Below are 11,439 nucleotides of genomic sequence, written 5' to 3' on the forward strand. Positions count from 1 at the left end.
AGCCCCCGCCTTCCCATTTCACCATACCGATATTTACCTGCACGATACAGTGAAACCAGGTGTGACGTCATCACATACCGCGATACATCACAGATAATGAATTTACCTTCAACAACTGCAACGTAGTTATCAACCTTAACTTTAACTAGAAAATAATTACAAATGAATTATTAAAGCGAAAATGTAATAAAGCTAAATAAATGTCTTAAGGGCAACACAGTGAATACTGAAGTAAAGTATTAATTAAGTACCTCTGCTATTTCCTCCAGTTCCATACACACTTTCCCACTGTCACAATTGATAGGTCCTATTCTTTCACATCTTATCCTCTTGCTCTTCGCATACTTGTAGAATGCCTTGGGGTTTTCCTTAATCCTGCCTGCCAAGGCCTTCTCATGGCCCCTTCTGGCTCTCCTAATTTCCTTCTTAAGCTCCTTCCTATTAGCCTTACAATCTTCTAGATCTCTAACATTACCTAGCTCTCTGAGCCTTTTGTAAGTTTTTCTTTTCTTCTTGACTAGATTTATTACAGCCTTTGTACACCACGGTCCCTGTAGCCTACCATAACTTCCCTGTCTCATTGAAATGTACCTATGCAGAACTCCACACAAATATCCTCTGAACATTTGCCACATTTCTTCTGTACTTATCCCTGAGAACATCTGTTTCCAACCTAAACCTCCAATTTCCTGCCTGATAGCCTCATAATTCCCCTTACACCAATTAAACGCTTTTCTAACTTATCTGTTCCTACCTCTCTCCAATGCTATTGTAAAGGAGATAGAATTATGATCGCTATCTCCAAAATGTTCTCCCACTGAGAGATCTGACACCTGACCAGGTTCATTTCCCAATACCAAATCAAGTACAGCCTCTCCTCTTGTGGGTTTATCTACATACTGTGTCAAGAATCCTTCCTGAACACACCTAACAAACTCTACCCTATCTAAACTCCTTGCTCTAGGGAGATGCCAATCGACGTTTGGGAAATTAAAATCTCCCATCACAACAACTCTGTTATTATTACACCTTTCCAGGATCTGTCTCCCTATCTGCTCCTAGATGTCCCTGTTACTATTGGGCGGCCAATAAAAAACATCCAGTAAAGTTATTGACCCCTTCCTCTTCAAAACCTCCACCCACAGAGACTCCGTAGACAATCCCTCCATGGTGTCCACCTTTTGTGCAGCTGTGATACTATCTCTAATCAACAGTGCCATGACCCCACCTCTTTTGCCTCCCTCCCTGTCCTTTCTGAAACATCTAAAACCTGGCACTTGAAGTAACTATTCCTGTCCCGAGCCATCCAAGTCTCTGTAATGGCCACCACATCATATCTCCAAGTACTGATCCATGCTTTAAGCTAATCCACTTTGTTCACAACACTCCTTGTGTTAAAAATAGACACATCTTAAACCTTTGGTCTGAGCGTGTCCCCTATCACCTGCCTATCCTCCCTCTCGCACTGCTTACAAGCTTCCTCGTCCTTTTCCCCAGTCTCTTCAGTTTGGTTGCTCGGTTCAGTTCCCACCCCCCAACAACTCTAGTTTAAACTCTCCCCGGTAGCCTTTGCAAACCTCTCTGCCAGGATATTGGTCCCCTGGGATTCAAGTGCAACCCGTTCTTTTTGTACAGGTCACTCCTGCCCCAAAAGAGGACCCAGTGATCCAGAAATCTGAATCCCTGCCCCCTACTCCAATCCCTCAGCCACACATTTATCCTCCACCTCATTGTATTCCTATTCTCACTGTTGTGTGGCACAGGCAGTATTTCTGAGATTACTACCTTTGTGGTCCTGCTTCTCAACTTCCTTCCTAACTCCCTGTAGTCTGCTTTCAGGACCTCTTCCCTTTTCCTCCCTATGTCATTGGTATCAACATGTACCATGATCTCTGGCTCTTCTCCTTCCCACTGCAGGATATCTCGGATGTGATCTGAAACATCCCGGACCCATTATTGCTCTGAGCCTGGTCTCCTGCGTTCTCCCCTATCCGTTCATGCCTCGACGAATCAAGAATCTATCAACTTCTCCTTTAAATATTTTTAAGGACTTGGCCTCAACAAATGCCTGTGGCAACAAATTCCACAGATTCACCACATTCTCTGGCTGAAGAAATTCCTCCTCATCTCCATTCAAAAAGGACGCTGCTCTATTCTGAGGCTGTATCCTCTGGTCTTAGATTCTCAGACCATAGGAGACATGTACTCTATTATGATAGATAGATAGATAGATAGATAGATACTTTATTCATCCCCATGGGGAAATTCAACATTTTTCCAATGTCCCATACACTTGTTGTAGCAAAAACTCATTACATACAATACTTAACTCAGTAATAATATGATATGCATCTAAATCACTAACTCAAAGGCATTAATAATAGCTTTAAAAAAAAGTTCTTAAGTCCTGGCAGTTGAATTGTAAAGCCTAATGGCATTGGGGAGTATTGACCTCTTCATCCTGTCTGAGGAGCATTGCATCGACAGTAACCTGTCGCTGAAACTGCTTCTCTGTCTCTGGATGGTGCTATGTAGAGGATGTTCAGGGTTTTCCATAATTGACCGTAGCCTACTCAGCGCCCTTCGCTCAGCTACCGATGTTAAACTCTCCAGTACTTTGCCCACGACAGCACAATCTCACCCTCACTGCAGAACTCCACACCAGGCTTACTTCCCTCACAGGAAAATAGCCACTCACAGGAGACCTGGCCCACGCCCAGGTTTACGGCTGCACAGGTGGAAGGTCAACTGAGGAAGATCTGTACCAGCAAGGCGGCTGGACCGGATGGAGTTTCCCCACGATTACTGAGGGCCTGTGCGACTGAACTGGGAGAACCACTACAGCGCATCTTCAACATGAGTCTAGATCAGAGAAGAGTACCCAGACAGTGGAAAACATCTTGTATTGTCCCAGTACCGAAGAAACCACAACCAAAGGAGTTGAATGACTTCAGACCTGTTGCCTTGACGTTGCACGTGATGAAGACCATGGAGCGGCTGATAATACAGAATCTGAGGCCACAAACCAGGCACGCCCGGGATCCGCTTCAGTTTGCGTATAAGGAGAAGGTGGGAGTGGAGGATGCTATCACGTATTTGCTGCACAAATCACTCTCTCACCTAGATGGGGTCAGTTGTGCTGTGAGGATTACATTCCTTGACTTCTCCAGTGCCTTTAACACCATACAGCCCAAGATCTTAAAGCACAAACTAACGGAGATGGGAGTAGACTCTCACATGGTGGATTGGATAGTGGACTACTTGACAGATAGACCTCAGTATGTGCGGTTGGGAGACTGTAGGTCTGACACAGTGGTCAGCAGCACAGGAGCGCCACAGGGAACCGTACTCTCTCCGGTCCTGTTCACCCTGTACACATCTGACTTCCAATATAACTCGGAGTCCTGCCATGTGCAGAAGTTCGCTGATGACACGGCCATAGTGGGGTGTGTCAGGAATGGACAGGAGGAGGAGTATAGGAAACTGATACAGGACTTTGTGATATGGTGCAACTCAAACTACCTGCGTCTCAATGTCACCAAGACCAAGGAGATGGTGGTGGACTTTAGGAGATCTAGGCCTCATATGGAGCCAGTGATCATTAATGGAGAATGTGTGGAGCAGGTTAAGACCTACAAGTATCTGGGAGTACAGTTGGACGAGAAGCTAGACTGGACTGCCAACACAGATGCCTTGTGCAGGAAGGCACAGAGTCGACTGTACTTCCTTAGAAGGTTGGCGTCATTCAATGTCTGCAGTGAGATGCTGAAGATGTTCTATAGGTCAGTTGTTGAGAGCGCCCTCTTCTTTGTGGTGGCGTGTTGGGGAGGAAGCATTAAGAAGAAGGACGCCTCACGTCTTAATAAGCTGATCAGCAATCTCCTTTCAGTATCCATTCCATGATTTTCAAGGCATTCCTCATTCTGAATCTTAATGTGTCCATGTCTTCAATGTGTATGTAAATTAAGAAAGAAATCAGGAAGGCAAAGAAGGTTCACAAAGTATCAATGGCAGACAAGATTAAGGGAAATAGCAAAGCATTTTATCATTATATACATACAGGCAAAGAGGGTACCCAGGGAAAGAGTAGGGACCAAGGGGAGAAACTATGTGATGCCAGGGGATATGGGTGTGGTCTTGTCATCTGTAATAACTAGAGAACAATATTGTATTTGCAGATTTCAGGGGATGTTCTAGAGAATATTAACACAGTATAAAAGAGAAGGTTTTAGATGCTTTAGAATCAGAATCCATATCAGGTTTATTATCACTGGCATATGTCGTGGAATTTTTTAACTTAGCAGCAGCAGTTCAATGCAATACATAATATAGAAAAAGAAGAAGAAGAAGAATAAGAAGAAGAAGAAGAAGAAGAAGAAGAAGAAGACAAATAAATAAATAAACAAATCAATTACAGTATACATGTATTGAATAGATTAAAAGTCATGCAAAAAACAAAAATAATATATACTAAAAAAGTGCGGTAGTGTTCAAAGCTTCAATGTCCATTTAGAAATCAGATGGCAGAGGGAAAGAAGCTGTTCCTGAATTGCTGAGTGTGTGCCTTCAGGCTTCTGTACCTCCTACCTGATGGTAACACTGAGAAAAGGGCATGCCCTGGGTGCTGGACATCCTTAATAATGGATGCTGCCTTTCTGAGATACCACTTCTTGAAGATGTTCTTGGCACTTTATAGGCTAGTACCCAAGATAGAGCCAACTAAATTTACAACACTCTGCAGCTTCTTTCCGACCGGTGCAATAGCACCCCTCTCCCCATTCCACACAGTGATGCAGCCTGTCAGAATACTCTCAATGGTACATCTATAGAAGTTTGTGAGTGTATTTGTTGACATACCAAATCTCTTCAAACTCCAAATGAAGTATGGTCGCTGTCTTGCCTTCTTTATAACTGCATTGAAAGGAGTGAGCATTTAGAAGTTAGGAGTGAGCAGTTTCAAGTTCCTGGGTGTCAAGATCTCTGAGGAACCTGGTCCCAACATATCGATGTAGTTATATGTGCAAGGTGCCGTAGATTGTTGGGCTCTGAGGATTATAGGGCACTTGAATTGGTTAATCACTTAGAGTTCCTTGTATTTTTCTTGAGCGACTCACTCTTTCTGATGTGGTCTCTTACTGCTTTCTGTTTAAGTTTGTTCAGTTTATTTTGATAGGTTCAGGCAATCATGTTACTTGTATATTTAAGTGGATGCCTGATAAGCACTAACCACAGGGTTCTAGTTTTGAGAATGTTATTTCTCTCAGTGTTGCTTGGCTGAGCCTCTGACGTTCTTTCAGATTTATGATGAATAAACTCTCATTGCTGTCTCCACATTAAAGTCTGTATATCCTCTGCACTTGGGTTCCGATATTGCCAGTGCGCATTCTGACAGAGACACTTCATCAGATCTGTAGCAGGTCTGATGAAGGATCTCATCCTCAAACTTCGACTGTTTATTCCTCTCCACAGATTATGCCTGCCCTGCTGAGTTCCTCCAGCATTTTGTATTTGCTAATCTGGATTTCCAGTATCTGCAGAATCACTTCTGCTCAGGGTGGGAAAGAAGGATTTGGAATTCTTGCGTTCATCAGTCAGTGCAGTGAGAACAGGAATTGGGTATCTCCTTTTCACTGCACAAGTCATTGTTGGAATACTTGAGTACTGTGTGCAGTTCTGGCCACCCAGAATGCCATTAATCTACAGAAGGTGCAGAAAAGATTCCTAATTATGTTAATAGGACTGCAGGATTGAGTTGTAAGCCAAGGCTAGAGTGTAAGATGTTGAGAGGTGACCTTAGAAAGATCTACAAAATCATACGGGGCATAACTGAGGTGGATGGTCACAGTTTTTTTCCCCCAGGATAGGGGAATACAAGAGTAGAGGGCACAAGCTTATAATGAGAGGAGAAAATTTTATTAGAACCTGAGAAGCAAGTTTTTACATAGAAGAGTCAGAATCAGTTTTATTATCACTGGTATAGATTGTGTCATAAAATTTGTTGTTTCACGGCAGCAATACATTGTAATATCTACATAATAATACACAGGAAGTACATACAAAAAAAAAGAAAATGTAATTAAATAAGTGGTGCAAAAAGAGAGGGAAAATATTGAGGTAGAGTTAATTGGGGTTCAACGAGTTCATTGTCCATTCAGAAATCTGATGGCTGGGGGAAGAAATGCTGTGTGTGTACATCCTCCTTGATGGTAGCAACGAGAAGAGGGCACGTCCTGGGTGCTGGTTGTCCTTAATGATGGATAGTGACTTTTTGAAGCTTTGCCTTTTGGAGATATCCTGGATGCTGAGGTTGCTTTCTGACCATGCTGGTGCTGGCAGAGTTTACAACTTTCTGCAGCCTTTTATGCACCTGGGTAGTGGCCCCTCCATACCAGACAGTGATACAACCAGTTAGAATGCTCACCAGGGTACATCTTTAGAAAGTTGCAAGTGTCTTTGGAGACGTACTAATTCTCCTCAAACTCCTCATGAAATGTAGCAGCTGCCATACCCTTCTTATGTAATTGCATTGGTATGTTGGACCCAAGATAAATCCTCAGAGGTGTAGACTTGAAACTTGGTATATGGAAAGAACTACCAGAGAAAGCTATAAAGGCAGGTACAGTTACAATTTTTAAAACATATTTGGACAGGATTGAAAATGCTAAAAAGGATGTGAGTCGTGTTTGGGCAAATGGAACAAGTTAAATTGGTTGGCATGTTTAAATTGGGCCAATGCTGTATAACTATGGATCCCTAAGGTGAAAGCACAGGTAAATATGGTGATGCAGAAGGTATACAGGATACTTGCTTTCATTAGCCGAAGAAGAGAAGACCATGGAGTTCAAAGTAAAATTTTATAAACTTTAGTTACTCCCACAACTGCACAATTGTACATTGTTCTGCTCACTACAATATAGAAAGGTTGTGATTGCACCACAGGGGGTTCAAAGGAGGTTTACCAGCTCAATTAAGGAAAATACGCTGGCAATACTCAGCAGGTCTAATGCAATCTAATGGGAAGAGAAACAGAATCAGTGTTTCAGGTGTCTGAAATGGATCAAGTTGTTGACGTATTGGACATTTTCATGTTTTTACTGTCCAGGAACCTCTTTCAGGCTTGCTGTTGACTCTTCCCATAATTGTGACTAATCTTGCTGAGTACTTCCAGCATTTTTGGTTTGTTTTTATTTTAGATTTCCAGTGTCTGCATTCTTTTTGTTTTTTTGATTGTCACCAGAATGTTGCCTGGAATCAAAAGTTTCAGTTTTACGGAGAGACTAAATAGGCTAGGTTTGATTTCCCTGGAGTAGGGGAGGCTGAGGGGATGATCTGATGGATATGCACAGATAGGTTAGAAAGCAATAAAATATATTTTCCCATAATGGAGATGTTCAAAACCAGAATGCATAAATTTAATGTGAACCATCGGAAGAGAAGAGGGAACTTGAAGAAACAATTTTCACCCAAATAGTAGTTGTTATCTTGGAAGCACTGCCTGAGAAAGTGATGGAGACATCTGTATCTGAACAAGTACTCGAATCACCAAAAACTATAGCACAACTGCTGGTAAATTGGAGTCATATTTATACAGATTGACAACAGTTCCTTCAGCCCAAGTTGTCAACCTATGTAGTCCTGTTTGCCTGATTTTTGCCCATCTATCTCTATACCAGAGGTTCCCAACCCTTTCTATGCTATGGACCCCTACCATTAATCAAGGGGTATGTGGTCCCCATGTTGGAAACCCCTATCCATGCTTTTTCCACAAATCTTTTAAACTTTGGAAATGTGCATACCTGCTGGCTGCTGGTTCCACATCACACATGCCACTGTTGAAAAGTTGCAGCTCAAGTACCTTTTAAATCTTTCCTCTCTCAATGTCAAATATTTAAGACTTCTCCCGTGGGTCTACACACAGTCAACTACATTAATCCTTAAAGGGACCAATTCCCTCCCTAGTTAACATTGTGCTTTCAAAATATACTTGGAGAATCTTTTATGAATCTCCTGTAACTCATCTGCCAAAGTTATCTCATGTTCCCTTTGTGTACTTGTGATTTCACTCATAAATATATTTCGATATCCCTTAAACTCCTCAGAAGATTCACTTGATCATATCTGCCCATGCCTGACATATGTCTCTTTTCTCCTCTTTGGAGCCCTTTTGGTATCCCTTCTTTATCCCCACAAGCCCTTTACTTCCCTCATTCTTCTAAACTCCAGCAAGTATAGCACACAGCCATCAAATGCTCTCCATACATTAACCACTCACATGTTGGCACTGATTTTCCCTATCACACTTTTAAAAGCATCTCACGTGCCATATGTCTGTACACTTGCAAATAGTGTTTCCCATTCAACCTTTGCAAGTTCTTGTATAATATCATCAAAATTAGCCCTGCTCCAGTTCAGCACTTGTGGATTAGTCCTATCTTTTTTCATAACCCAGTTAGAACAGATAGGTACTTGACAGTCAGCAGGCACACAGTGAGCCAAAGATCCTGTTTCTGTAGTGCTTGGCTGTATGGCCTACAATGGTTCCTTCAATATATTAATTTCTGATTAAATGCAACACCATGTTTGTTTACCAGGAAAATATTGCAGAGTAATCCTGTGGCCTGGAAGAAGTTTAGTAAGTGCACTTGGTGGTATCTTGTCTGCATCTTGTTACAATAATATGGTTTCTAATTTCTATTGTACACCTGTAATGTATTTGACAAGCTCTATCAACAAATATTACATGTTATTCCAGTGAGAATGACAATACAATGTGCAATTTTATTCACTTTAAATTGAGGTATTTCACTGGTATTAAGTGTCAAACTAATTCATCATATTTTCACATCTCCAGGTATCGGTGTGGACGACATGTTTGTTATGCTTTCAGGCTGGCAAAAGACAAAAGTTAAAGATAAAGTTGAAGAACGCTTGGCAGACACGTATGCTGAAGCAGCTGTTTCCATCACAATCACCACATTGACTGATGTTTTAGCCTTTTATATTGGCATCATGACACCTTTTCGATCTGTGCAATCATTTTGTGTTTACACTGGTACAACAGTTCTGTTCTGCTTTATTTATAACATTACATTTTTTGGAGCTGTTCTTGCACTGAATGGGAGAAGGGAAGCCAGTAACAGGCACTGGCTGACATTCAGAAAGGTTGACAAGAATCCTAAACCAGGAGGATCTACACTGACCACCATGTGTTGTGTAGGTGGGGCTTATGATCCGAAAACAGGTACCGAATCAGAGCATCCAATCTACTACTTCATGAAGGAATATTACGGTCCATTCCTCACCAATGGATGGACCAAGGCAGCTGTGGTTTTCCTGTATTTAGGATATTTAGCTGCCAGTATTTATGGCTGTTTACAGATCAAGGAAGGAATTGATCTCAGAAATCTGGCCTTTGATGATTCATACGTGATTCCGTTCTATGATGCGGAAAGAGATTTTTTCTCAGAGTACGGACCACGAGTCATGGTCACTGTCACTGAATCTGTAGATTATTGGAATCCCGCTGTGCGGAGTGATATTGAAACCTGTATGGAGAGATTTGAAAACCTCTCATATGTAGATCGTGAACTGTCAGAGTCCTGGCTTCGTATCTACGTTAGTGCAAGTAATGGTATAAATATAAACAAGCAAGATATATTCATGACAAACTTAGCAACATTCCTTCAGTATGCCCCTGCATTCAAACAAGATATTGACTTTTCAGAAAATAATAAGAGCATTATTGCTTCACGTTTTTTCATTCAAACCATGAATGTCAATAGCTCAGTTGCTGAAAAAAACGTACTGACTGAATTAAGAGATCTGGCAAAGAAATGTAGAATTCCCTTGCTGGTATATCACTCTGCATTTATCTATTTTGATCAATATCTTGTTATAGTAACCAACACAATACAGAATGTAGTTGTGGCTGCTCTTGCGATGCTTCTTATTGCTTTATTGTTAATACCTAATCCGGTCTGTTCTCTGTGGGTCACACTTGCAACAGCATCGGTTTTAGTGGGTGTAACTGGGTTCATGGCTTTTTGGGATGTAAATTTAGATTCCATATCGATGATTAATCTGGTCATCTGCATCGGCTTTTCAGTGGATTTTTCAGCTCACATTTCCTATGCATTTGTTTCAAGTGGCAAAAGCAGTTACAATGAACGAGCTATCGATGCATTGTATGCTCTTGGGTATCCCATTATCCAGGGAGCAGTTTCAACCATTCTGGGTGTGGTTGTGCTGGCCGCTGCAGGAAGTTACATCTTCAGGACATTTTTTAAAATCATGTTTCTTGTCATATCTTATGGGGCAGTTCATGGTCTTGTATTCCTGCCCGTGTTTCTAACTTTCTGTGGATTCAATAAAAAGTCAAACAAGGAAACAAATCAGCCGGAAAGATTTTCACCAAACAAAGGTCAGTCACATTTTGGAAGAACAGACAATGTGGTAAATTTGCAGAAAAACCACATATATTACAACGAAGCATATGGAAGTCCAAAACCTGGCAACTTTAATCTAAATGGCAAATGTGTGGGAATGCCTGATCCAGATTGTCCATAATACTGTGGACACACAAAGGGGTGGCAGCTGCTGGATTCTGGAGCAACAAACAGTCTGCCTTTCCCCTCTCCCCTGATGGTTACCATTATTACCTTCTTTATATCAGACTCCACCATTGGTAGCCTTTGTATTCCTGCTTATCATCCCCTAGGATCTGTCCCCAACCTCACCCTCCCCACCCTCCTCCTGGCTCAATCTTCCTCCTTTTCTTTGTCTGGTTCCATCTATCATGTCTCCGAACTCCACCCCCCCCCCCCCCACCTCATTAGATCTGTTTGTCATCCTCCCTTCCTCAGTCCACCAATTACTTCTGGCCTTCGTGTCACTGTAAAATAATGTAAAATAATGACGCTCTTTCAAAAAAAGGTGGTTATTGATTTTTTTCAATTACTTTCATTTGTATTTGTACTTAATCATCACTAAATCGTTTGTTTACTGAAGAGTGTACTGAAATAATTTTGGATATAATTCATTCAATGCATTGAGTATTTATATAATGTATACTATTTTAGTTTACGATCTTTGTAATATGTTCATAAATTAAAATTCATGATACTCACTGGTGCTGTAGAGTGTGAAGTTTCTTGTCTAAGTTTAATTCAGTTTTATGATATCACCTCGTAAAATGAACCTATGCAACAATTGTGAAGTGGGCGATTGTATTGTATTAAATGTTGCTCAAAATAATCCACCTCTGAGGACCACTTATTTCTCTTGTTCATTACTTGCCAATAAGCTCACATCTGCACCTCGACTGACTAAAACTTCTTCAACATTTCAGTCACAAACAAGAGAAAATCTGCAGATTCTGGAAATCCAAGCAACACACACAAAATGCTGGAGGAACTCAGCAGGCCAGGCAGGATATACGGA

General features: G+C 41.4%; 1 protein-coding gene across 1 annotated transcript in view; it reads left to right on the forward strand.

The window, feature by feature from the left end:
* Positions 1–11,010, forward strand: part of LOC140731471 (patched domain-containing protein 3-like) — a 37,443-nt gene extending 26,433 nt beyond the window's left edge. The window contains exon 4 of the mRNA XM_073052954.1: positions 8,852–11,010. Coding sequence (XP_072909055.1) covers positions 8,852–10,566 — 1,715 coding nt within the window. The 3' untranslated portion in view covers positions 10,567–11,010. The remainder of the gene's footprint in view (positions 1–8,851) is intronic.
* The last annotated feature ends 429 nt before the right edge of the window (positions 11,011–11,439 follow it).

This window comes from Hemitrygon akajei, chromosome 8, assembly GCF_048418815.1.
Source record: "Hemitrygon akajei chromosome 8, sHemAka1.3, whole genome shotgun sequence".
Lineage (NCBI taxonomy): Eukaryota > Metazoa > Chordata > Chondrichthyes > Myliobatiformes > Dasyatidae > Hemitrygon > Hemitrygon akajei.